Genomic DNA, 25997 nt, shown 5'->3' on the forward strand with positions numbered 1-25997 from the left:
ACTATATATACAGACATCCTATGTACCCTCACTATATATACAGACATCCTATGTACCCTCACTATATATACAGACATCCTATGTACCCTCACTATATATACAGACATCCTATATACCCTCACTATATATATACAGGCATCCTATGTACCCTCACTATATATACAGACATCCTATGTACCCTCACTATATATACAGACATCCTATATACCCCACTATATATACAGACATCCTATGTACCCCACTATATATACAGACATCCTATGTACCCTCACTATATATACAGACATCCTATGTACCCTCACTATATATACAGACATCCTATGTACCCTCACTATATATACAGACATCCTATGTACCCTCACTATATATACAGACATCCTATGTACCCTCACAATATATACAGACATCCTATGTAGCCTCACTATATATATATATATATATACAGGCATCCTATGTACCCTCACTATATATATATATACAGGCATCATATGTACCCTCACTATATATACAGACATCCTATGTACCTTCACTGTATATACAGACATCCTACAGTATGTACCCTCACTATATATACAGGCATCCTATGTAGCCTCACTATATATACAGGCATCCTATGTAGCCTCACTATATATACAGGCATCCTACGTAGCCTCACTATATATACAGGCATCCTATGTACCCTCACTATATATACATACATCCTCTGTAGCCTCACTACATATACATACATCCTATGTAGCCTCACTATATATACATACATCCTATGTAGCCTCACTATATATACATACATCCTATGTAGCCTCACTATACATACAGGCATCCTATGCGCCCCCACTATATATACAGGCATCCTATGTACCCTCACTATATATACAAACATCCTATGTACCCTCACTATATACAGTGGGTTGCAAAAGTATTCGGCCCCCTTGAAGTTTTCCACATTTTGTCACATTACTGCCACAAACATGCATAAATTTTAGTGGAATTCCACGTGAAATTACAATTACAAAGTGGTGTACATGTGAGAAGTGGATCGAAAATCATACATCATTCCAAACATTTTTTACAAATAAATAACTGCAAAGTGGGGTGTGCGTAATTATTCGGCCCCCCGAATCAATACTTTGTAGAACCACCTTTTGCTGCAATTACAGCTGCCAGTCTTTTAGGGTATGTCTCTACCAGCTTTGCACATCTAGAGACTGAAATCCTTGCCCATTCTTCTTTGCAAAACAGTTCCAGCTCAGTCAGATTAGATGGACAGCGTTTGTGAACAGCAGTTTTCAGATCTTGCCACAGATTGGATTTAGATCTGGGCTTTGACTGGGCCATTCTAACACATAGATATGTTTTGTTTTAAACCATTCCATTGTTGCCAAGGGTCTAGTCCTGGGAAAAGAAGTGAGTGGACTCACTTGGAGAACCCCTGCGCGGCGTGCCAAAAAATGGGCATGGTCAAAGCACACCGTGGGCGTGGTCATGGGTGGGGCCAAATATACATGACCTTAGCAGTGATGTAAAAGGTCTGCTGAGGAAGTTTGAGCTCTGCCGTAGTGTATCCCCCAAAAATAGATGTAATCTGACAGCATTTCACAAAAAAGACACATACTGGTAGAAGTTCCTCCAAAATACAGATAATATGGAAGTGGTTCCCCCAAAATAGACAATGTGGCAGCAGCAGTTCCACCAACATACACATAATTTGGAAGCAGTTCCCCAAAATACAGGAAACCTGGCAGCGGATTACCCAAAATACACGTAACACCCAAAGGACATATAATCTGGCAGTAGTGGTCCCCCAAACATACACAATCTGGCAGCAGCCGTTCCCCTAACATACACATAATCTGGCAGCTGTTCCCCAAAATACATAACAGCGGTTCCACAAAAATGCAGATAATCTGGCAGCAGTTCCCCCAAAATAGGTACCCCAGGTAGCCAGGTCTATAGGTGTCCCCAGTATAAGTAGCCATGAGTATAGTAGTCCCCAGTATATGTAGCCAGAGGTATAGTTGCCTAGTATATGTAGCCAGGGGTATATGTGCCCAGTAAATGTAGCCAGGGGTATATGTGCCCAGTATATATAGCCAGGGGTATATGTGCCCAGTATATATAGCCAGGGGTATATATGCCCAGTATATATAGCCAGGGGTATATGTGCCCAGTATATGTAGCCAGGGGTATATGTGCCCAGTATATACAGCCAGGGGTATATGTGCCCAGTATATATAGGCAGGGGTATATGTGCCAAGTATATATAGCCAGTGGGATATGTGCCCAGTATATATAGTCAGTGGGATATGTGCCCAGTATATATAGGCAGAGGTATATGTGCCCAGTATATGTAGCCAGTGGGATATGTCCCCAGTATATGTAGTCAGGGGTATACAGTATGTGCCCAGTATATATAGGCAGGGGTATATGTGCCCAGTATATATAGGCAGGGGTATATGTGCCCAGTATATATAGCCAGTGGGATATGTGCCCAGTATATATAGCCAGTGGGATATGTGCCCAGTATATATAGGCAGAGGTATATGTGCCCAGTATATGTAGCCAGTGGGATATGTGCCCAGTATATGTAGGCAGGGGTATATGTGCCCAGTATATGTAGGCAGGAGTATATGTGCCCAGTATATGTAGGCAGGGGTATATGTGCCCAGTATATGTAGGCAGGGGGTATATGTGCCCAGTATATGTAGCCAGGGGTATATGTGCCCAGTATATGTAGCCAGGGGTATATGTGCCCAGTATATGTAGCCAGGGGTATATGTGCCCAGTATATGTAGCCAGGGGTATATGTGCCCAGTATATGTAGTCAGGGGTATATGTGCCCAGTATATGTAGTCAGGGGTATATGTCCCCAGTATATGTAGTCAGGGGTATATGTCCCCAGTATATGTAGTCAGGGGGTTATATGTGCCCAGTATAGGTAGTCAGGGGTATATGTGCCCAGTATATGTAGTCAGGGGTATAGTAGTCCCCAGTATATGTAGCCAGGGGTATATGTGCCCAGTATATGTAGCCAGGGGTATATATGCCCAGTATATGTAGCCAGGGGTATATGTGCCCAGTATATGTAGGCAGGGGTATATGTGCCCAGTATATGTAGGCAGGGGTATATGTGCCCAGGTAGCCAGGTGTGCCCCCAGCAGGAGGGGAGCAGCGCAGAGAAGGAGAGCTATGGCGACAGCGGGGATGGGTGCACATCTCCCCCCCCCCCCATCCCTCACCTTCGTACTCCCCTTCCTGCCTCTCCCCTCCGGTGTTTTGAAATGTCGGGCCCGGCGGCGAAAGTGGGCGGAGACTTACCGCGTTCCAGCCACAAGGGACGCTCCGCTCTGTGTGCAGCTAGTCTGGTCTTCTAGCCGCACACAGAGCGGAGCGTCCCCTGCGGCCGGAAGAAGGCGGAAAGTTTCCGCCCACTTTAGCCGCCGGGCCCGACATTTCAAAACACCGGAGGGGAGAGGCAGGAAGGGGAGCACGAAGGTGAGGGAAGGGGGGGGGGGGGAGACGTCCGCCCATCCCCGCTGTCCCCATAGCTCTCCTTCTCTGCGCTGCTCCCCTCCACACAAGCCAGGGTGAACGGCGTCCACGCTGAAGAAAAAGTGGGTGGACGCCGTTCACCCGCGTCCACGCAGGACTCGACCCCTGATTGTTGCCCTGGCTTTATGTTTAGGGTCATTGTCCTGCTGGAAGGTGAACCTTCGCCCCAGTCTCAAGTCTTTTGCAGTCTCCAAGAGGTTTCCTTTCAAGTTTGCCCTGTATTTGGCTCCATCCATCTTCCCATCAACTCTGACCAGCTTACCTTACCTGCTGAAGAGATGCATCCCCCCCCCCCCCCCCCCCCGAGCATGATGCTGCCACCACCATATTTGACAGTGGGGATGGTGTGATCAGAGTGATGTGCAGTGTTGGTTTTCTGCCACACATAGTGTTTCGCATTTTGGCCAAAAAGTTCAAATTTGGTCTCATCTGATCAGAGCACCTTTTTCCACATGGTTGCTGTGTCCCCCACATGGCTTGTGGCAAACTGCAAACGGGACTTCTTATGCTTTCTGATAACAATGCCTTTCTTCTTGCCACTCTTCCATAAAGGCCAACTTTGTACAGTGCATGACTAATGGTTGTCCTATGGACAGAGTCTCCCACCTGAGCTGTAGATCTCTGCAGCTCGTCCAGAGTCACCATGGGCCTCTTGACTGCACTTCTGATCAGCGCTCTCCTTGTTCGGCCTGTGAGTTTAGGTGGATGGCCTTGTCTTGGTAGGTGTACAGTTGTGCCATACTCCTTCCATTTCTGAATGATCGCTTGAACAGTGCTCTGTGGGATGTTCAAGGCTTTGGAAATCTTTTTGTAGCCTAAGCCTGCTTTAAATTTCTCAATAACTTGATCCCTGACCTGTCTTGTGTGTTCTTTGGACTTCACGGTGTTGTTGCTCCCAATATTCTCTTAGACAACCTCTGAGGCCCTCACAGAGCAGCTGTATTTGTACTGACACTAGATTACACACAGGTGCACTCTATTTAGTCATTAGCACTCATCAGGCAATGTCTATAGGCAACTGACTGCACTTAGATCAAAGGGGGCCGAATAATTATGCACACACCACTTTGCAGTTATTGATTTGTAAAAAATGTTTGGAATCATGTATGATTTTCGCTCCACTTCTCATGTGTACACCCATTTGTATTGGTCTTTCATGTGGAATGCCAATAAAATTGATTCATGTTTGTGGCAGTAATATGACAAAATGTGGAAAACTTCAAGGGGGCTGAATACTTTTGCAACCCACTGTATACAGGCAGCCCACGTACCCTCACTACATATTCAGGGAGCCTATGTACCCTCATTATATTCAGGTAGTCTATGTATCTTCACTATATATTCAGGCAGCCATTTGTCTATGGAGTCAGGCAACATAGGATGCCTGTATGTATGTGTGTGTGTATATATATGTGTATATAGATGTATATACAGTAGGTTGCAAAAGTATTCGACCCCCTTGAAGTTCTCCACATTTTGTCACATTACTGCCACAAACATGCATCAATTTTATTGGAATTCCCCGTGAAAGACCAATACAAAGTGGTGTACACTTGAGAAGTGGATCGAAAATCATACATCATTCCAAACATTTTTTACAAATAAATAACTGCAAAGTGGGATGTGCGTAATTATTCAGCCCCCTGAGTCAATACTTTGTAGAACCACCGTTTGCTGCAATTACAGCTGCCAGTCTTTTTGGGTATGTCTCTACCAGCTTTGCACATCTAGAGAATGAAATCCTTGCCCATTCTTCTTTGCAAAACAGCTCCAGCTCAGTCAGATTAGATGGACAGCGTTTGTGAACAGCAGTTTTCAGATCTTGCCACAGATTCTCCATTGGATTTAGATCTGGACTTTGACTGGGCCATTCTAACACATAGATATGTTTTGTTTTAAACCATTCCATTGTTGCCCTGGCTTTATGTTTAGGCATTGTTTAGGCATTGGCATTAGTCATTGTCCTGCTGGAAGGTGAACCTCTGCCCCAGTCTGAAGTCTTTTGCAGTCTCCAAGAGGTTTTCTTCCAAGTTTGCCCTGTATTTGGCTCCATCCATCTTCCCATCAACTCTGACCAGCTTCCCTGTCCCTGCTGAAGAGATGCCCCCCCCCCCCCCCCCCCCCCCGAGCATGATGCTGCCACCACCATATTTGACAGTGGGGATGGTGTGTTCAGAGTGATGTGCAGTGTTATAGCGTTTTGCAATTTGGCCAAAAAGTTCCATTTTGGTCTCATCTGATCAGAGCACCTTCTTCCACATGGTAGCTGTGTCCCCCTCATGGCGTGTGGCAAACTGCAAACGGGACTTTGTGTTGGTCTTTCATGTGGAATTCCAATGACTTTTGCAACCCACTGTATATGTGTGTGTGTGTGTATATATATATATATATATATATATATATATATATAAGCCAAGGGATGAGCAGCACAAACCGAATTTTATACAATACTATGCAAAGCATACATGCAGCACTGGAGGTCCCCAGACTCCATAAGAAATATATAAATACAAAGGGTACTGCAGCACACAGCAGGAAAACAGTGACAGGGGCTCTTGGTTACGCTTTAATGCGTTTAAGCTCACCAACTGCGCCAAAGTGTCCCCGATCTGGTGAGTCCTACTCTAACCAGGCAAAAATGCTAGTTTTTATCAGCATTCTAGTGGGAACCATGCCAAAAGCCCAGAGGTCAGCTAAATGGGAGAAATGAAATTAAAAACACCTCACCTTCTACTAGCTACTAATTGAACTATGAGCACCGCTCATTTATATGCTTAACTGTGCTAGAGATGGGTGTGGTTATGCACGCTCACAGGGGAAAATATTATAAGCCAAGGGATGAGCAGCACAAACCGAATTTTATGCAATACTATGCAAAGCATGCACGCAGCACTGGAGGTCCCCAGACTCCATAAGAAATATATAAATACAGAGGGTGCTGCAGCACACAACAGGAAAACAGTGACAGAGTAGGACTCACCAGATCGGGGACACTTTGGCGCAGTTGGTGAGCTTAAACGCGTTAAAGCGTAACCAAGAGCCCCTGTCACTGTTTTCCTGTTGTGTGCTGCAGTACCCTCTGTATATATATATATATATATATATATATATATATATATATATATATACACATACGCATACATACAGGCATCCTATGTTGCTTGACTCCATAGACAAATCCTTCCTTCAGCTTTTCTTTTAGGAAGGCTGACATAACTGTATGAACATATATGCTGGTAGTAATCAGTGTAACAGCATCCAATGTAAATAATTTACTATATATCATTGACTTATTTGTTGACTCCACCTAGGTGGAAATGTTTGTTAATGAATCCATTTGAGCAGTGCAGGCAGTAGCCGCTGACTGTAGGGCACATTCCACGTGGTGACATATAGCTGGGCTCACACTCCTCCCACCTCATTGCAGGGAAGGGCAGCTCTATATAGGGTGCCTACACACCACACTACTCACTTATATCTGCACATTTACGGTTCAGGACTGCAAAGGAATTCCAGGATTAAGCTTCTGCTCCACTTGCCTAATCTGTTTCTTTCCCCCCCCCCCCCATATTTGCTCAGTGAACTCTTGCTACAGAGATTATCTATCTATCTAAAATGCATTTTATATTTATTTCAGCCTGCCTGTTTTTATGTCTATTGGGGTTCTCACTGGCGAGAAACCTGCAGATGTGAGCACAATATGAATTATCTCTGTTCTCTTATTGTTTTCCTTCTCTGTACTCCTGTTGTATTATATTAACAGCAGATATTTTATCTGTGCTGATGAGAGGTTTCATAACCTACAAGGTGTCTTTGATAAACTAGTTTTAAAGCCCCCATCTAGAGGATGTTTGTCTTGGACAACAGGAGGATAGGCTACAACCTCTTGTTTTTAATAGTGGTCTGTGTACCTAATCTTGAAGATATACTTACCTCTTGTTTTGTCAGGAGATGGGCAAATTCCTCCAACAAGGACAGTTGATAAAAAAATAAAACCTTTAGATTATAAATCTTTGGCAGGGTCTCTTGCCCACCCCCCAGTGTGTCCTTCTTGATCTTGCAACCCCACCAATGACACCCCTCCCATGTACTAATTCTGATCATGCATCTTATACCCTGTTTGCATGGATAACCGTGTGCTATGTTGTATAACCGTGTGCTACCTCTCTGTCTGTCACCATTTGTTTACATCGTGTGTATTCCTATTTGTTGTCCAGTGCTGCGTAATATGTTGGCACTTTATAAATACAATAAATAATAATAAACCATTTGTTTGCTTTATCGCTTTTTATAAAGCGCCAACATATACTATTACATTGTACAAAGTATATTTTATCATTATTATATTTTGCAGAAAGTGGGAAAAGTCAGAGCCCAGGTCAGGTATTACCAGTAATAGTTGTCCTTTATTTTGTATCCTTTTGGACACCAAAGTTAGTGGAGGTCCCAGGAACCGGACGTGAGAAAATCTCCACAATGAGAACACAGACAGCAATAAAAACCCTGAGGCTTGTTAACAGTTTTCCTCACTACCCAGGGTTAAAATAATGTCCAGTAGTTGTGCAGTGTTCCAAAGTTGTAATTAAGCTTGAGAAGTTTATTTCTGTTTGTCCGGACCAGAGATGGATGATGAGAGCTAAATAATCTTGCTTTACATGCCAATTACATGCAGGGTGAAATTCAGCCCAGCAAATGCGGGAGCTGCAATGTTTCCTTGCTAGTATTCCAGCCTGCATCTCCCATCTGGAGCAATTTGCTAGGTAGGTCAGTCAATAAAGAGAACATGTCAAAAAGTTTTTTATTTTTTTAAGTGGTAGTTTTTGAGAAAATCTGAAAAAAATTGTATGAAAAAGTATGTTTTATATCCTGTACAATGTTGGATTGCGGCAGTTTCAGTCTCATTAATTTAGTCATGCTTAAGGCTACATTCACAGTGGGACGTTGCGGAGCTGCGTTATAAACTCTTATAACGCAGCTTACCACAATGCAATGTAATCCTATGGGACATTCACAGTGCGATGTTAACGTTGCATTGTAACATGTAGCGTTATGGTAACGCACTGCTGCAGTGCATTAACTCTGCAGGAAAGCATACTTTTCATTGTCTGTATGCTCTACTGTACCTACAGCATGCGATGGTAATGCAGCGTTAATGTGCGTTACCACCTTTTTTTGCGTTGCGTTGTAATGCTGCGTTGTGACTTTAACGTCGCATTACAACGCAATGTCCCACTGTAAATTAGCCCTTAATTATTTAAAAAACAACAACAAAAAACACACACATTTCTGAGCCATGAGGTGAAACTTTTCAAATTTAAAGTGACAGCACACCTTTTCTTTAGATTGTAAAAACTGGCAGCAGTGGTTCTCCATTCCAAGCATTGTTAACCCCTTGTCCCATGTATAGGCTGGAATTCTAAGGGTATTTGGAGCCCATTTTTTCAGTTGTCAAAGAAAATGTGTACTGTCACATAAAATTTTAGAAGTTTCATGAATATACTCAAGAATATGAGAATGAGACCTAAACTGTCGCCATCCAATATTGCACTAGTTGTAGGTATAGGCACTAGGTATAAAAAGTACGTTTTCACGCAAAAAAAATTCAAACTGATTTTCTCAAAAATGAAAAGGTCTTTATAAAAATATGTTGACATGTTCCCACTATTGATTCTGACATACATTCCAAATTTGGTGACAATAGCACGTATGAGGGCTTTATAATGCACTAAATCCTTTACATTCATCTGCAGATCAGATCCACCAGGATGGATTTTCAGATCTGCAGATGATTGTCTGATCTGCAGATGAATGTCAGTTAAATAAGGTATGTATGATGATCTGCAGATATCATAGACTATGAATGCATTTTGCAGGAACGGATCTTTTTTTAAAACTGATCTTTTGCGGACACTGATCTGTTGCATGTGTACAGCATCTGTGTGTGCAGCATCTTGCAAAGATTTTTTCTGATGGGGAGTTCAGCTCCATAGAATAGACTGTGTAGGTATGGCTCTCATACTACATGGAAGGGGGTAAAATTGGTCTGTGATCTTTCATTTTCCAAAGGCTATAGTCTGATGTGTGTATGAGCCTTTACTTGCTCATCCCTATAGATCATACCTTGCCATTATAGGTGGCTATACACCCATAGGTTGCCATCCAGAGTGGTAAACAGTTCAGTCCCTCTCTAATCTGAATGATCAAATCCTTCCACCCACTTCATACAGATTCTCGACAGATTTCAGCATGAAATCTATTGGAAAAAGTACTGAACAGCAGAGTTGCACTGTTCGATTTATTAGCGGTACAATTTTCTCATCAGATGCAATCTTTCAACGCACTTTTATTAAACAGTTCAATCCCTCTCTAATCCGAATGAGCAAATCTTTCCCCCCCCCACTTCATATAGATTTGACAGATTTCAGCATGAACTCTATTAAAAATGTATTGAAAAGCGGAGTTATACTGTTCCGAGTCAGTGTAATGCCCATTAACGGTACTATTTTTCCATTATTTGCGATCTTTCAATGCACTTTTTAGGATTGAATTATACAGAAAACCGCAGTGTGTGGTGAAAATCCATGTAAAACTTTTCTATGGTTGATTGGAACAGAAATTTTACAATCATATCTGAAGAGAGAAAGTGTCCTAATCAACCCATTTATTGGAACAATTGAGAATTGCCTTTCCAATTACTTACGATCATAAAAAGTGCATTGAATGATTATATCTGATAAAAAAAAATTGTACAGTTAATGGGCACCTTAACACTAAAAGGATAGTCGATCTACTGCCACTCCATGTGTGATCAAGATTTTCTGTTTGACCTGATCATAATTTTGATAAGCCAGTGTAAAAGTCTATAGGGAACAGTTCTCCAATCACAGCAACGTCTATAACTCTGATTGGCTGAATAGGGTGGGCATCTTACCACTACAACCAACCTGAATCCTAGCAGTTTGAGAGGGTGCTGTCCACCGAACCACGACAGCGGAATTTCCCTATGGACTTTCTCGCTGGCTCACCTCAATCATACTAGCGCTGCATGTCCTACTATAGATTTCTGACATATTTGAACAGAGTGATTGGATCTGCCAGGAATCGATGGGAAAAATTGATATGTATATGGCCTGCATCTGACGTCTTTTCTGTCTTGAGAAACAATCTATGTTGATTGAGGTTCTCTCCCCTCCTCCCGTCCCTCCCAGCTCTGGTCTCTTATTTAGGAAGTCATTAATCACATCCCCTCCCCCGGAAAGAGATGGCGGAGTAAACCTGTGAAGTCCGATCCAGCACCCGCCTTCACCCCACACCCTCCTCTAAACACATAGCAATATCCACATTCTAACCCAGACGCCGCCTGCCTTTAATTTCCAGGCTACCATGAGGTGGAAGCGTCTCTCTGGACCCCCCAATAAAAGATTGCTAGGCTGAGCATCTATACCATAATGTCCAATACATACATTCAGCTATCTAAAACCTGGCTGGGAGCTATGTGGGACTGTGCAGCCAGTAACTCCTGTATGGCCCATACTCCATTCTGCATGCATGTGAATGGGAAGGTGTCGCTGCTGGCTCTGTGTATATAGTATATGTGCTGCTGTGTTGTGTAGAGACACAAGGCGTGTGTGCAGCAGCTTCATTCATAAATGATTTCCGTGCTGGCCTGGACGTGCCGATTGGCTGCTCGCAGCTCCTGCCAGCCCCTCCAGGATCCGTGCTGAAATGAGTAGCAAGAAGGCATGTAATGACAGAGTCACGTGTGCAGCAGAGGGGGCCGGGGAGCGAGCGCACAGACGGGAGCAGCACAAGGAGGAGAGCACGCTAGACCATGCGAGCTAAATTCGGGATCGCTCCACATCAGGATGTCACATTGATGCAGCAGATCACCCCCATTCCAGAGGAAACTTCTCATCTTACGTTTGCGGAGCAGAGGGCGTCATGGCCGAAGGTGCATAGCGCGATCTCTCCATTCTGTGCGCTCGCTGAGCGGGCTGCGGGGCATCGGTACTGGAGGGGAGGGGAGCGCTGTCTGTCTGCTACAACTTGAGCTCATGCTGCTGGAGCGGCAGTGCGAGGCGAGCGGCGCTGCTGTGCGGGGGGCGAGCAGGAGAGGGGAGGCTTTTGTTTGAAATTGCTGTGGTAACCGGGGTGGCTTTTCTCATGCGCTTAACCTTGAGAAGCCGCCACCTGTCCGGGTTTGGCGACTGTGGGAAATGTGTAAACAGTGGGGGGATCCCGTGCATGTGCGATAACAAGTTGTTGTGCAATCATCCTGCTCGTAGTAGTAGCAGCAGCTCGCCTCCCACAAGGCGCCTTCCCAGGTGCACATGACTTGCTGCTGCTGCTGCTGTCCACAATGCGATCCCAGCTCAGTCAGGCACATGTGTTTACAAATAAACACGGGGGAGGGAGGGAGCGATCAGGCTACACACAGCTAGACTGCACCCGCGATCGCCTGCTTTGTCTCATTGCCTTCTCTACTTGCGCCCACGCAGGAGGTGCTGGTAAAGGTGGCCGAGAAGAACAAGAGAAGCTGCCCGAGGAGGAAGAGGAGGACACCCAGCTCCTGCGCGGCTCCGGACACTGTAAATGGTTCAACGTGCGGATGGGATTCGGGTTTATCTCTATGACCAGCCGGGAAGGAAGTCCCTTAGAAAGCCCGGTTGATGTTTTTGTACACCAAGTAAGTCATCCCTCTTCTTACTCAGCCCCCCCTCAGCTCACCACCCACTAGGAGATGGAGAAACCCTTTCAGCACCAGGACTCGGCCAGACATCTCGCACATTTGCTGTACGATCATTTTATCAATTCGTGTCCCAGTGTGCTTGATCGATTAAAACTGGCCGATATCATGAGGAATCTAGCAGGATGGGAGATATCGGTCAATCGTACAGGAATCGCCTTGTGTTCACATGATGTTGATCGACACAGATTGAATGTGAAGAAGTATTGCATAGCATCTTACTTGTAGTGTGTGGGTCACTAGTCATCTGACTTTTGATCAACCACTCTGAAGTTAATCAACCAATAAAGTTGATCGCTTTGTCGATTGAATCAAAATCGCTAGCTGTCTGGCTACCTTCAGACCACCAGCACTTGGGTGGCTGCCTCTCCCTCCCTGCAATAGTCAGTAGGATATTCTGCTGCTTTGTTTGCCCCTAGGTAATGTGTTCCAGTAAGGGAGGTGTTAGCTGACTACAGCCCCCAAGTATATAGGTTACACATTCTGCATTGCTGGGACTGGAGTAGTTGTATTTTTGTCCATCAAGCAGTTTTGAATCAGGATGATTCAACTGCCTTGCTTTTACTAATGGGTAACATGGTACAACACTCTACTGCTTGTCCATCAAGGTGACTGTGGGTGACAGACTCCGTGCCACCTAGACCCGCCCTCATGTTTAGCGTCCTTTCTAATTGCAGGGGCGCCTCTACAAAACAAGGTGCCTGACTGCAGTTGCAAGGCCTTCTCTCTAGATTTAGGAAGGCCCAGCTGCCACTAAAATACAAGGGGCAAATGACAGTAAAGTTAATGATGAAGTTTCAAAAGGGCCATGTTGCTTTTGCACTGGTTAGGAACAGCAGGAAACCTCATGTGAGCTCCTGCTCTGCCTTGAAGTAAAGAAGGCATGTGGCCAGGGGCCCTTTATGTTTATAGTTTTCCGATGTGTGGACTGTGCATCAGGGTATATTGCCTACTGCTGCTGGCTTGCTGGAAACTAGGCTGCTTTCTAGCTGTGACAGCTTAGTTACTCATTTATGCTTAATGAAGATTATTATTTGTCTAATCTTATGTAATTATTTGGTTTCTTTCATTTCACAAGGTAATTGCATGTGCTGCCTAGGACTCTATAGGACTCTGTCTTGGACAGAGTCCTATAGCCTATGTTTTACTTTAATTCACACTGCATCATAAGTGATGCACTTGATGGCACCTTTGTGTATTAGTTTGGAATTGTTCATATTGTTGCCAATCCTCGCCCTTAAAATATTTGGCCCCAACAATATTTTATACCAAGATCACACCCCTTTGATTAATAATGCTGATTATTTTCCTCTTCTGGAAGGTCCCTATAACCCCTTGTGATTGCTTTGATTGGGGCCATGGTTCAGCCCCAAAGAAACAAAGCTCGACTGAAATGGAGCTGGATGGGTCACATAGGGACATCACTGCTTTTTGCTGGATAGCTAACACTATGGCCCACCACTTGGTGTATTCATAGTTTTTTTGCTTTGAATGGAATATAGGTGAGAAACCAATCTGTGAGGCAGATGAGTTATTACTGTGGAGTGGGTGGTATTTTATTCCCTCTCCTATTTCTCCTTTCTTACATGAACCATATTGTGTGTATTCATTCTTTTGAGATCCAGTTACCTACTTTTTTTTTCAAATCTGATATAATCAGTCCCCGACTTTTCCCTTTTTCATTTGAACCTCCTTCAGGTCATTAAATTGCATTTTACGATCTCATAAATTTATTTTATAGGTGAGTAAAGTAAAAAAGAAAACACTTCCTCTGTGTAATTGTATATTTATTCCCTGTGCTTCCATCCCTCATTGGCTTGATATTAACTTTTATTATTATTTTTTTTCTTTTAGTTGTGTGCAAAGTGCATATACTAAGTTGCCAACATTCGCATTTTGTAATGTAATTTGTTTAAATGTTGCATTTTTTTTTTAAAAGCTGAAGTTCTGTTGATACAATGACTGTGCTTTGATATTGTGAGAGCTACCTCCTATGATGCTTCTGAATGTAATTCACTCTGCTAGAACACCACTTTTAAACTGTGATTACATTACTGCTGCAAAAAACATTGCATAACCTGGTAGACGTATATCTCTCAAAAGAGAAATATTAAAAAAAAAGATGAAAATGCAGTATTTAGCAATCAGAAATGTTTAAACAGGAAGGTAAATTACCTATGCAATTGTGCAATGAAATTTATCAGTTGGGACAGGTCTGGAGAAGTCCCAGGGGCCAGATGGTCAATTCCTCTTAAAATGACAACTGGTGCCTAGTGCTAGGTATACACTATGCAATTTTCCATCAGATTGATGGGTCGAAGTAATAATTTCTGAAATGTCAGATCTGCTCCCTGATCAATTTTGTTCAGCAGGAACCTGAAAATTTATCCCGCTATTGAGTAGATTGGACATGTAGGAAATTATCGTTTTGACCCATCGATGTGATGGAAAATTGCATCATGTATACCTAGCATCAGAGATGGTCCGTAAGATGCAAATTTTGTATGAATATTTATGCAGCCTGAAAATGGACCAATTGACTTTTACCTCAGCAGGATTTGATTGGTTCATTTTCAAGCTGCATACATTTGCGTAATGCTGCCTCAACTCAAACTTTGCATTCTCGTTGACCACCCCTACCTATCATAAGACTATTTTCACACTGAGGTGTTGCGCACCATGTTCGGTGCAACATACGGTGAAGCATACAGTACATGAGAAGTTTGCTTCACTGCAGCTGTACAATCGCAGGTTCTTTTGGTACTGCACAGCATGCCTCGACAGTATCGGGCTGCTAAAGTGCCAGTTTGACTACACCATAACAATATAATTGCACTGCGTTTGCTATGTGATTATATTGTCCGACGCAAATGTCGATGTGAATATAGCCTAACTTGATTTTTTTTTTTTTTGTAATGGAACTGGCTTGTATTTAAATTGCTGTTCATGGAAGGCAAAGACAATTTTAACTTGTCTATAGTATTATGGCGATTAATTTATAATGAGGTAACTGATTGTTAATGGAAACTATGGCATTCTTGCTGCTTTTTTTTTTTTTTTTTTTTTTTTTTTTTTCCCTCCCATAAACCAGCTGTAATCCTTGTAATACAACAATGTTATGTTAATTGGTATTTTCTCCATTGCGATTGGTTGTAGATTAAATCAGGTTTGAAATAGTGTTTTATATAGTTAATCCTAAACATCCCATAATGCATATATAAAAAAAAAAAAATAATTTTTCTTTTGTTTTGGAAGGCTAGTTAGTGTATTTTTTAAAGGACAACTGTAGTGAGTAGAATATGGAGGCTGACCTATTTATTCCCTTTTAAACAATACCAGTTGTCTGGCAGCCCTGATCTATTTGGCTTCAGTAGTGTCAGAATAATACCAGAAGGAAGCATGCAGCCAATCTTGTCAGATATGACAATATGTCAAATGTCTGATCTGCATATGCTTGATCAGGGTCTATGGCTAAAAGTATTAGAGGCAGAGGATCAGCAGGACTGCCAGGCAGGCAACTGTTATTGCTAAAAAGGAAACAATTATCAGCATCTATATCCCATTTCACTTCAGTTGGCCTTTAAACCCAACATTCTCAGTTTTGGAAATGGTTTGCAGGTTTTATTGCTAGTGAGCTAGGATTTTGGCCTGGTAGTATGCCAGCTGTAGCTTTAGCTATGCATGCACTGAAAATGGTAGGCTATGATTGTTTTACCTCGCACATAGGGTTTCCTAACTCTTTATCATTGTTTGTTTATTTTCCTCCTCTCCTTCTTTGAAAAGTGCATGAAGGATTGGCTGTGCAGGTGCTGACCTCATACAATGGGCGTATCTTTGAGTTAAGGTGCCATCAGAGCTTAGGTTAAAGTTGTGCGCGTGTTTTTGATGTACATAGTGCTTGGTCAGTTACAAATGGAGGGAAGTATTCTACATCTATGTCCCGCTCTCAGTATGCTGTTCCCAGGTCCATTAGTTCACCTCCTCTGCACTGTCACCCTTCGTCCCGCCATCACTCTGTCCTTTCGCCTGTCTTCTCACCTTCATCCTCAAACCCCGGCATACTCCTTTGGTTTGAAAAAGACCAATTGGAATCCTCCTCCGCTCACCAGAGAGGATTTTCATTGGTCCATCACTCAGCGGAACCCGGAGGGAGGATTCCTATTGGTCTTCTTCAATCCAATGAAGTTATGCCGTGGCCCCCGTCAGTACCGGGGGGACCGGAACAGTATGCAGTGAAGCGTGGGGGGCATGGCGGACCTGCGCAGCATGCATCCGGGGGGGCAGCGTGTAACGCGCCGCTGGCTGCAGAGGTGCATGCAGTGCCTGAGGGCTGTGTCTGCATGAGCTCAGCACTGCATTCAGATTGGGGAAGGCTTATGCCTGCTATACAATGTCTGCAGTGAACAGCAGCTCAGCCACACATTTCTTCATACACGTGACATTGCTCCACGTTGACGTGATGGGATTCATTTTTTTGGAAATTGCATTTAAAAGGAAGTCAGCAGCATGCTATGCTTACATACAAGCACTTGCTTTGCTTGAGCATATCTAGGTTGGAGCAAATTCAGATAATGTAACTGTTTTCCTGTCAAACTTATTAAGTCTGTGTGTGATTTCCTAGTGTATAAAGCCCTCTACACCATGCAATTTCACGTGCAATCGAATTCGATTAGATCAATTAAATTAGACATGTCCTATCGGGGTTCGATTGATCGTGTGATCGATTTTGCATTGAAAACCAAAATCGAACACATGATCGATCGGACATGTCGGATTGGATTTAATCGATCTTATCAAATTCTGTCGATCGCACGTGAAATTGCATGGTGTAGAGGCAGGTTCGGACTTGAGCAAATTGCCAGAGATGATGCTTCCCTTTGACTGGGTTATGACCTTTGTGTGTGTTCAGATGTTATTTGCTTTTAGTATTTCTAAAGAGAAAAATCACAACTGGGTCTTGATATGTAAAATGGCTTGTTTTTACACCCTGTTGACTTGCATTCCTGCTATATCATGTTCTGGAATTGGTGTATGTTTTCATGCTAATGATGTGTCATATATATATATATATATATTTTTTTTTTTTTTTGCTGAGGCAAATATTGCATATAGGATTGTTTCATCTGATTAGACACCCACTACCATTCTGCTCTGCTCTTTAGTCTTTCCTTTGCCATAGATTTTTTTTTTTTCAGTCCTGCCACCCCTCCCCACCCCCCATTCTGTAATTTTTTTTATTTTTTTTATTTTTTTTTTTGCTACTTTGTATTTTATTAAACATGTTCTGGATTTGAAAACAAGGTACCGTAAATGTCTCTTTGTTTATCTGCCCCTCATCTAAAATGTTTGTCATGCTGAAATTGTTTGCAGCTTCTAGAATTGATTTGTTATTGCAAAACATGTTTTCATTATTGAGATACTGGTTGATGTACAGGGGTTTCTCACATGTCTGATGAACAATAGCACTGGCATCATTTTAATTACCCATCCCATTTGAACAATTCATTTGATTCATGATTTATTTCAATCCTGCATGCATTCTTATGGTCAACTAAAGATGCAGAGATACTGTGAATATTCTAAAGCTGTATATACACTGTACATTTCTTATTGTGAGCTCCAAACCTCAATAAACAAGGATTTGCCAGCTCACTGACATCTCCTGTGTTTTTTTTTTTTCTGGAGTAGGCTGCATTATATTTTTTTCCTTGCATAGCCTGAACCAAAATGAATCTTTCATTTCTGTGAACAGACACATAAGCTGCTGTAGCCTTTGTATTAATATAATGCATCTTAACTGATAGTTACAGCTTATCCACTAATTTGTGTCCTCATTTTGCACACTTTTTATGCTATTCTCCTTTTACTATTGGAAATAATAAAATATCTTCTAAAGCAGCCTACCTGCTCTATATCGTCTTAGAAATGCCACTAATTTATACAAGCTGGGGCTTTAGAGAGAGAGAGAGAGAGAGAGAGAGAGAGAGAGAGAGAGAGAGAGAGAGAGAGAGAGAGAGAGCGCAACATTTACATATAATTTGCCTTACTGATGTCAGTTGTAAGCCCCAGATATGCTGCTTTGCAGTCGCTAGTTATTTAGCAATGCTTTGTATGCATCTATAGCCCAATCCTACTACATTTATAATCCTTTTTTTGACAAATAAACACAGCAAATCTAACTGCTGCTGCTGTTTTTCCCCCAAATTCAGATATGTTAACATTTTTGTATAATCTTCCTCTGGAGCAGGAAAGGGGAACACTGGTTGTAGAATACAGTATATCTATGGTCAAACCTCAATTTTCATCAAAAGCTGGGTCTCTGAGTGCTAGGTATCTGGGTGGTGTGTCAAAGTTCAGTCCACAGTTAAACCTATTTACTGTTAGACGCTCTTCAGCAGCAAAAGGGTTAACATTCCTTCCCCCACTCCATTGAAGATCTTTTGAATGGGAGGAATTTGCACCCTTTGGCTCAGGTTGCAGACTCTCTTGATCAAACTAGGGAAGTGAGGGTCATAGCTGTTCATTGCTTACTACTTCCTTGGGCAGCTTATGCCTTCATTCTGTAACTTGGAGGCAAATTGCTGAATTGTTTACAAGACCCGATATGTAAGCCCCCCCCCCCCCCCCCCCAGGATCCGTCCTTGCTTTTTTTTGCAGCAGTCCCTTTACAACTGATCAATACTTTGTGTAACTCATTCATGTGACATTGTGGTCTGTGCACTGATATGACTAAATGGTCATGTGGAAATTCTAGGCAACACCTCCTCTGCTTAATATGAAATAAATCCCTGCTTAGCTGTGTGTTAATATAGAAATTGAAACTGTTTATATATTCATTATTCTTACTTATATTTGTCGTGGTGCTGGCAGCTGCGGCTTTCCCTTTCAGATTCATTTATAAATTATGTTCTGTGTTTAAATCAAATGTATTGCTTTCAGTTTGGCAGTATTTATGCTCTTAATAGAATAGACTTGCTTTAACTTATGCATGGTTGTCAGAATGTGTTAAGTATTTAAATCAAAGAACTAAATATGGTTATTGGCTATCCCTAAATTATACATAAGATTTATGAGCATAAAGCTGTGTACTGCTGTTTGGACATTTGCTATCGGGTTTAAAACGCGTCTTTATGCAGTTTGCTTGCCATCCTTGGGATCCGTTCGCTGTAATAGAGCTTACATTCTATTATAAAATGATAGTGCAGGCAGGTGACATCTGATTAACTGTCCTCGTTCTGTCATTTTATATTTGATGTTTTTGACATGGGGGCACTTCTGGTTGGGAAGTTGGATGCATTTTCCCTATTTTTTATGAATTTGCAAGGTTAAAGTGGGTCCTGTGAAAATTTACCTCATCCCATCAGTTTATTTATTTTCTTGGAATGTAGACCCTATCTATAAATGGTCCTGCTCTGGGCAGCTAATACCAAGCTTGTTTCTCCTGTGAAAAGGGGTTCCCCCTGTCTTCATAGAAAGAAAACAGTTCTCTCTCCTTCAGTGGTGTAATCATGTGACTTCCCTCTAGTGACTCACGCAGAGGGTTGAAGGTGACTTGTGTATGCATATTCCATGTGTCTGTGTGATTATCTATCTATCTATCTATCTATCTATCTATCTATCTATCTATATCCCCCCTTTGGATGCAAATATGGCTATACAAATATGGCTATAACCGTTAATTTGAAATCTGTAATGTAACTTTGGCAATTAAGCTAGGGTTATGTTGTGTAATAGCTTTATATAAATCTAATAAACAATTTCAAGGCACGTGATGGGGACAACAAATGTATTTTTAAAAAGAAGGGTATTGTATTGGAATGTATGGCTTTTTATAGTATCATTTTAAATGAACTGCAATAAAGGTAATGCCTGTGGATGCAGTATAGTGTCTCGGCATCAGATTAGTCTATAAACCTGTGTTTTCTTGTGAGAAAATGATTCATGGTGCGTCTCTGCATCATATTTGGGGCATTTTAAGTATGTTGCATTAGCTGTTAGCACTTGCATGTGAAATGGAGGGATTTTCCTCAATTCCAAGTCATGCTAGTGCTGTGTTTCAGAATAGTGAACGGTTACTATATTTTCTCAGAACTCACATGGCAACTACAGTGGGGGAGGGGTCCCACCCACCAAGCTTGTGATGGGGGCTGGGATCCTTGCAAGAGAATTGTAGTGATAAACAATCCCAACTTTAAGAAAGTTACACCATATTAAACTAATGTCTAGCAATTAAACATGCGAAATATGATTCATTGATTATTCATTTTATTTTTTTTTACCTGGTGCATGTTGTTTGCTTTTAAGAACACAACTGGGGTGTTTTAGCACATTCTTGAGATCTGCATTATTGTTTTTTTGAGCCTGGCTTTAGTTTCACAACAACCTGGTCTGAGTCTCAATAACTAGCTATTTACAGGAAAGATTAATCATGTTGACCATTTAAATAAATCGAATGTTTGTCACGGTTTTTTCCCCTCTCTTCTCATACCTGTTTTTTCATTGTATCCATCAGGATACATTTTACTTTTATCAATACATTTTAAATGACTTTTAACCTCTCTTTATTATTATAATAATAATAATAATAATAATAATCCAGGCGTTATCACAGATGAAGTGATTTATTTTTTTCCAGCACAAAAATAAAAACATAAAAAATAGTAAAGCTATTAGACAGTCCTATAAAAATGAAAGCTTTGCAACCAGAGTAAAGAACATTATAATTTTTTTTTATTTTTTTTTTCCTTCCTACGATTTCTTATATCTATAATATAAATACAATATATGATTAGTTATTTGTATTAATCTTGCTGCAAAATGCCCTGTGCTATTAGCTATTTCTGATGCGTGCTTCCGAATGCCACTATCTCATTGAATTGAAAAACTTGAAAGAAATCCAACTTATACGGAAATAAATGTGCTGTGATATTTACCTACATGAACTTGCTTTGTAAGGTCACATTATAAAAGTGTCTGCTTCTCATGTATCTGAAACAGACATTTCCCCATAAAGACCTTCTATTCTACGTCATACATTCTTGAGTTATTTAGCAGTGTGCAGTCACTGATGGATGAATTCCTTTCTCGCTGCCCTTTAAAGATTTTAGGTTGACCTGGGAAGACTTTTCATGAAGCCCATTTTTGTTCTCTACTGGTGATAAGGAAATGCTACTTCAGTGAAGTTGAACACAAATATGCTGTAGGCATTTCTGCTGGATTCCATTCATCTTCTCAGGGCACCACTCTATCCCCAGTTTTTTTATCTTTCTTTTGGTCTTGCTGTCACTTGTAGAATTACACAATTTGGTCTAGAGCGGGGAAGTGATATCTGCCAGGTTTTTATGGCTGTTTGTATGCCTGTTTTGGAAGGTGTCATAGGGACAAAATGACAGCACTCTCTAAATGCTTAAAAAATTCACATCTGGTTTTCGTTTTAAAGAGATTCCACTTTCATGGGTGTTAAAAATGCTGTCAGTTGTATCTTAGCTCTTTTTTATATTGCAGATTCATAGACCATTCTCAATTCAGCTTGCTTACTTTGTTTTTATGTTCATATAAAACAGTCCATTGTATTTCTAATGGAAAATGCTAGATGTGAGTTTTCAGATCATGGACTAATTCAGGTGTTAAAAATGAGAAACAAGCGCCTGCTCTATATAGCTAACAAGTTGCGGCAAAGTTGGAATCTAAAATTTATATTGGAAGTGTCATTTTTAAATAATCTTAAATGGCAAAAAGATGTGTGCAGCACTGACCTGTTAATTGTAGTTTAATAACCATAGTTAACATTTTCTTTAATCCGTCCTCGTTTTGTTGAAAAATGTAAAAACAAAAACCGCTTGTGTTGGAACTGCATCCTTCAACAGTCTATACAGTCTGTTATATTTTCAGAGGCTAATCTGGCTCAGGAGACACATACATTAATGTTTTAAAGAAAAATAGTAAGTTTATTAAAAATATGGGGAGTCCCTGACTTACAAACGACTTGCTCATAATAATGGCCCAACAATGTGAAAATTGATTCTGTGGGAGTAAATGGAAAAGAAAAAATCCTAAAAGACCTCGTAGTTTTTGAGAAAAACGTAAAAAATGCAAAGAAAAATTTACACTGCAAATTTCAAATACGATTATGATTCTCACTCCATGCTACGAACACAAGAAGAAAAAACAGGATTTTTTTTCTTTATTGCATCAATCGGAATCACATGTAAAATCGCATCAAAACCAGAATCACATGTAGTGTAAAAGAGCCCTGAAACTTGGTACAAAGATCTTTTGCAGCAGAACACTATACAGCAAATTCTGCATAAACTTTTTATGCCTTTTAAAGCATAAAACTGGCGATCCAGCACTGGGACCCTCTGGATGTTTGCGTTGACGCGCTCGATCATAAAGGAGCGTGGCCACACTGCATGAGCGAAACTGGCACATTACCGTCATCACTAGGAAGGAAGTGGGCACTGGGGGGGGGGGGGGGGGGGAGCAGAAGGAGGCACAAAGGACAGGTGGGCACAGTAGAGGCAGAGGTGGCACAGAGGGAGACACTCGGAACTGGGACACTCTGAAGGCACAGGGGAACAAAGGGGACACTGGAGGCACAAGGTGGCATAGAGGCGATACAGGGGACAGAGATGGCACAGTGTATCAATAAATGGACAGATTCAGATGAATGAGTCTACAGTCACTATCTCATTTGTTAATCAGGGACTACTTTGTAGTATAATTCTGCTGAGTGTTTTGAATTCTCAGCAGGACAGATTCCTCAGAACAAGCCAATGAGAGAATTGGGGGAGGGGAGCACTTTGGCATTCCTTCTGTAAAGGCTGCCTGATGGGCTGATCCTGTGTCATTATGTCATGGAAAGTGGGGGAGAGGTAGAGTGCATATCAGGTGTTCTGGCTGCATACTTTCACTGCTGTGTAAAGGTGACCCTAAACATATCTTTTTTTTTTTTTGTTTGTTTGTTTTTTTGTCTTTTTCTGTTGATTTCCTGTCAATTTGAGTAATCTGATTGAACCTGCTAGGAATCGATGCTGCAGCTAACCCGATTTTTGTAAATTTTTTTGGGGTGAAGGGGGTGAAATCGTCCTTGTTTAAGTCAGGTACGTGAATCTATCGATCTGCAGCAAGTTAGGACTGACAGCAGATTGACAGGCCACAGCATTGCACTGCATCGGAACATTGCAACGCTGCTGTTATTTACGGTATTTATTTTTTTCCTCCTAGATTTCATGCTGAAGGGATTAAAAAAAAAGTCTATCTAGTGTGTGGCAGTAATAGATCTCTGTCAGGTAAAATCTGATCTGAGAGGGATCTGTTTGATGACCATCTTTAAAAGTATATGGCCACCTTAATTCCATCTCCTACTGAAAAAAGATCAGCATAATAAGCAGAATGGAAAGGTCAGCTCCAACGCTCATTGCAGGTTCACCTCAACCCTTCCAGTGTGTGTGTGCCCTGTACATACGGTAATTGTGTGATGCATGTCAAAATAGTAGTTAGACTTATATCCTAAGTGTAACTACTATTCTTACATGCAACACACAATTCTTATGTAGTAGATTCAAAAGAGTTGAGAAGCTTTTCATTTTTTTTCTCCCATCTCTATAAAAAAAAAATGTTAGAACTTTAGAGCAATATATTAATGCAGATGACATCTAGAACTAGAAAAATCAAAAATAAATATTTTTGTACATCTCACAATGGTGTCAGGCAGGGGGTCACACTTTTTTTTAAATCACAGGCGTTTTGCAGCAATGTGAAATCAAAGCGAAAATGCTTTCCTGTGGGTCTACTGCGTTTTCAGAAGCAATCTGCGGTTCTGTATAACATTACAAAAAAAACAAATGCAAACTGCACTTTTTGCTGCACTGGTTACTCTAAGTGTGAGTTCAGTTGCACAGAAAAAAAAAAAAAAAACTTGCGGTAAATTGTCTGTTTCCCTGCAGGCACAGGTCATGTCATCCCTCCCTTAGAGGATTGCTGAAAATATATATATATATCTCTATCTCTATCTCTATCTCTATCTCTATCTCTATCTCTATCTCTATCTCTATCTCTCCTTATTAGTGAACATAAGCACATCAGTCTTCAGTCTAGTCACACTAGAGATGAAACTGTCTGGAGTTATTAACTAACAAAATGTATTGATCTAAAACTGTACATTTCTATGTACCTATGATAATGGAATATGCAAATGGCTAGATACACAACCTAATGTTAAAGAGGAACTCCAGTGAAAATAATGTAATAAAAAAAAGTGCCTCATTTTTACAATAATTATATATAAATGATTTAGTCAGTGTTTGCCCATTGTAAAAGCTTTCCTCCCTGATTTACATTCTGACATTTACCGTATCACATAGTAAGATTTTTACTGCTGGCAGGTGATGTTAATGGAAGGAAATGCTGCTTGCATTTTTGGCAGTTAAAAACAGCTGTTTCCCACAATGCAACGAGGTTCACAAACCGGAAACTGCCAGGACCACGGTCCTCACAGTTTCCTGTAGGAAGGGTTTCGCCACAATATCAGCCATACAGAGCCCCCTGATGATCCATTTGTGAAAAGGAATAGATTTCTCATGTAAAAGGGGTATCAGCTACTGATTGGGATGAAGTTCAATTCTTGGTTATGGTTTCTCTTTAAAGCTTTGCTAGTTTAGTACATTAAAGGGAACCTTAACCGAGCCAGCGCAAAAAAAAAAAAAAAAAAAAAGTATCACTTACCTGGGGCTTCCACCAGCCCCCTGCAGATGTCCTGCGCCGTCACTCACAGATCACCCGGTCCCCTGCCGTGGCTCAGTTTAGTTTTCTGGAACTGGATAGTCGCTGAGTCAGTGTGACTGCTTGGCCCTGTCCACCCATCCTTTATTGCGCTCCCTCCCCTGTGGCTGTCCAACGAATGCACAGTACGCATACTGCGCATGCGCAGAATGGCCACAGGAACTGAAGCACTGTTGCCGAAAACTAAACTGAGCCACGTCAGGGGACCGGATGATTGGAGAGTGATGCAGGACGATGCGCGGACACAGGACGGACGTCTGCAGGGGGCTGGTGGAAGCCCCAGGTAAATTAATTTTTTTTTTTTTTTTTTTTTGGCTCGGTTAAAGTGTACCACAGACCTCGGAAACTAAAGAATTGATACTTTACCCGAGGCTTGCGCCCGTCCCATAAACACGTCGGAGTCCCTTGCTGTCCTCCCGCGGTCAGCCGCGATCAGCCCCACAACTGGCTCAGTCTGGATCTTTTGAGCATGCACAGTAGTTTATGGGGCTTATAAGTTGTATGTGTAGTACGGATAATTCATAGAACATTAGTAGCAAAGAAAAGTCTCATTTTTATTTTCAGCTACTTAGTGGAATATTTTTTTTTTTTTATATTGCATCATTCTCTAATATTTGCAGTTTACAAACTACACTCTGTATATTAAACTATGAAAAAGAGCAGATGGCCCTTTGAACATACCTGATGTAAGACCTTAAACAAGAAACTGTTAGACAGGTTGAGATAAGTGCTTTAAAAAAGAGCACTGTAGCCGACCGGGTTGGAGAGCTCAGATAAGCTCTTTTGCATAGATTATTGAAGTTTCATAACTTCCTGTACTGGAAACCAGGGCTGTGGAGTCGGAGCAATTTTGGGTACCTGGAGTCTGAGTCGGTGGTTTCATAACATGAGTCTGAGTCGGATGATTTTTGTACCGACT

At 41.5% G+C, this 25997-nt stretch overlaps 1 protein-coding gene across 2 annotated transcripts in view; it reads left to right on the forward strand.

The window, feature by feature from the left end:
* The first annotated feature begins 11358 nt into the window (after nucleotides 1-11358).
* Nucleotides 11359-25997, forward strand: part of LIN28B (lin-28 homolog B) — a 110708-nt gene continuing 96069 nt past the window's right edge. Inside the window, exons 1-2 of one of the 2 annotated variants that reach the window (XM_068279423.1) lie at nucleotides 11359-11500; nucleotides 12048-12235. In XM_068279423.1, the coding sequence (XP_068135524.1) occupies nucleotides 11491-11500; nucleotides 12048-12235 (198 nt within the window). In that variant the 5' untranslated portion in view covers nucleotides 11359-11490. Of the gene's footprint in view, nucleotides 11501-11710; nucleotides 12236-25997 lie in introns of those variants that run through there. The other variant, XM_068279421.1, reaches the window with a different exon arrangement.

Source organism: Hyperolius riggenbachi, chromosome 4 (assembly GCF_040937935.1).
Source record: "Hyperolius riggenbachi isolate aHypRig1 chromosome 4, aHypRig1.pri, whole genome shotgun sequence".
Taxonomy (NCBI): Eukaryota; Metazoa; Chordata; class Amphibia; order Anura; family Hyperoliidae; genus Hyperolius; species Hyperolius riggenbachi.